Genomic DNA, 1,070 nt, shown 5'->3' with positions numbered 1-1,070 from the left:
GAACATTGATCCGCCAGCCTGTGTGCTCCCCTTTATGCTGTTTTGCAGATGTGCTGCAGCAGCCCACGTGCCCAAGGGAGACGAARGAAGCGAGAGGCATATCCACTCTTAGGTTCAGGTGCAGAGCAGCATTCCCAGTAGGCTGAAGGGAGATGGAGGAATAAAGGGGCATGGTCTTAGAAGGTGATCTAGGGGTTTGTTGTTGGAAATGGGGTGGTGGTGTGCTACAGTTCCCGGATCAATTCTTGCTTTGTACTTGYAGATGAGGAGCGATGCGGAGGCCAGATTACTCGCACCCAGGCAGAATACAGCAAGGTGAGCGTCGGCCCAAGAGATGAAGCGGAGGCTGTATAGGGCTGTTGTCCTGTTGGCGCCGTCCGTGTCGCACACCGCCGTTCTCGTTTTACAGACAGTCCTCGGCACTGTGACTGTAGCATGGCAGTCAGCAGGGGTTATAGGAGCAGGTAAAGGTGTGGGAGCAAATGCTTGATGCAGGTGGGCTGTGGTCTTGCACGCATCACCTCAGTGCACGATTGCTCTGTGCTTGCAGGTTTTGCAGGACGCTGTGGAGAGAAGTTGAGTGTTGGCAAGTGCCTGAGCAGGTGAGAGCATATCTTGTTTGTGTCAGAATGTTATTGTGTGGTGGGCGGTGGTGGGCTGCCCCTTGATGATGTCTCTCGCTCTGCTTTTTTGCAGGTACTGTGCAGGCCTTTCCGAGGTGTGCCCGCGGATCGCAGGGAAGCAGCTCGGTGCCTGGCATCACGGGGCTGGCGAGTGCCGTCTGGGTGAGGAGCAATTTTGTTTTTTTGTTTCTTCCGGATGCTGTGGGTGGCCCATCCAGCTGCAGTGTTGGAGTTTGGAAGTGTTGTAGTGAAGGTGAGCAGAGCATCTGTGGTGCTTTGGGGGAGGGTGTTGTTGGGGATGAGGTAGGAGCTGACTGGCACAGAGGTGACCGCTCGTGCTGTGGTTTGGCAGGTGCCGGAGGCAAACGCGGTGATCGAAGGAAGACCGGAGAGGATGTGGCCGCCGTTGCGGGTGCCTCCTGAGGACAGATGGTGACCTGCAGGCTC

General features: G+C 56.2%; 1 protein-coding gene across 3 annotated transcripts; it reads left to right on the top strand.

The window, feature by feature from the left end:
• The first annotated feature begins 6 nt into the window (after positions 1 to 6).
• On the top strand, positions 7 to 1,064 carry LOC146600144 (uncharacterized). 3 transcript variants are annotated; one of them, XM_085326092.1, is made up of 6 exons: positions 7 to 183; positions 263 to 315; positions 410 to 464; positions 551 to 602; positions 697 to 785; positions 976 to 1,064. In XM_085326092.1, the coding sequence occupies exons 1-6, from the start codon at positions 171 to 173 to the stop codon at positions 1,044 to 1,046; spliced, it is 333 nt and encodes a 110-aa protein (XP_085182218.1). In that variant the 5' UTR covers positions 7 to 170; the 3' UTR covers positions 1,047 to 1,064. The 3 variants fall into 3 exon arrangements, 2 of the variants coding, with proteins under 2 accessions (XP_085182218.1, XP_085182217.1); XM_085326091.1 differs by having other exon boundaries at positions 263 to 464; XR_014898343.1 differs by lacking the exon at positions 410 to 464 and having other exon boundaries at positions 551 to 785.
• Positions 1,065 to 1,070: the final 6 nt, after the last annotated feature.

This window comes from Rhea americana, unplaced genomic scaffold (genome assembly GCF_003343005.1).
Source record: "Rhea americana isolate MKP2758 unplaced genomic scaffold, rheAme1 scaffold_1272, whole genome shotgun sequence".
Lineage (NCBI taxonomy): Eukaryota > Metazoa > Chordata > Aves > Rheiformes > Rheidae > Rhea > Rhea americana.
This window is presented reverse-complemented; position numbering and strand designations above follow the sequence as displayed.

What these genes read in the sequence shown, in the direction of transcription:
- LOC146600144 (XM_085326091.1), top strand. Translation starts at nt 335, where the DNA reads ATGAAGCGGAGGCTGTATAGGGCTGTTGTCCTGTTGGCGCCGTCCGTG. An exon ending in AGCAGGGGTTATAGGAGCAG is followed by an intron (nt 465 to 550) that starts GTAAAGGTGTGG and finishes CTGTGCTTGCAG; the next exon opens with GTTTTGCAGGACGCTGTGGA. An exon ending in GTTGGCAAGTGCCTGAGCAG is followed by an intron (nt 603 to 696) that starts GTGAGAGCATAT and finishes GCTTTTTTGCAG; the next exon opens with GTACTGTGCAGGCCTTTCCG.